Below are 271 nucleotides of genomic sequence, written 5' to 3' on the forward strand. Positions count from 1 at the left end.
GGCCCGGCCGCCCGCCCACCAGCAGCTCCGGCAGGCCGTGGGCAGGGAGGAGGAAGGGGCCGTCGGGATCCACCTGCGGACACCAACACCAGGAGCTGCAGCCATTGCAGTGGTGGCCAGATGGGTGCAAACGCAGCCGCACGGCTCTTAAATGCCTGAGCAGCTCTACCACCACTATTAAACACCCCAAATGTGAGCACAGCGGGGCCGGCTTCATATTGGGAAGCTGTGGGGGAACTGTCAACCCAGGGCCTCCCTCCCCTCGCAGACT

General features: G+C 64.9%; 1 protein-coding gene across 1 annotated transcript in view; it reads right to left on the bottom strand.

The window, feature by feature from the left end:
- Window positions 1–271, bottom strand: part of NPHP4 (nephronophthisis 4) — a gene marked incomplete at its 5' end in the record, with an annotated part of 4,690 nt that overhangs the window by 1,865 nt on the left and 2,554 nt on the right. The window contains 1 exon segment of the mRNA XM_010193854.1: window positions 20–73. Within this exon segment, the coding sequence (XP_010192156.1) occupies window positions 20–73 (54 nt within the window).

Source organism: Mesitornis unicolor, unplaced genomic scaffold (genome assembly GCF_000695765.1).
Source record: "Mesitornis unicolor isolate BGI_N332 unplaced genomic scaffold, ASM69576v1 scaffold11871, whole genome shotgun sequence".
In the NCBI taxonomy this organism is placed as follows: domain Eukaryota; kingdom Metazoa; phylum Chordata; class Aves; order Mesitornithiformes; family Mesitornithidae; genus Mesitornis; species Mesitornis unicolor.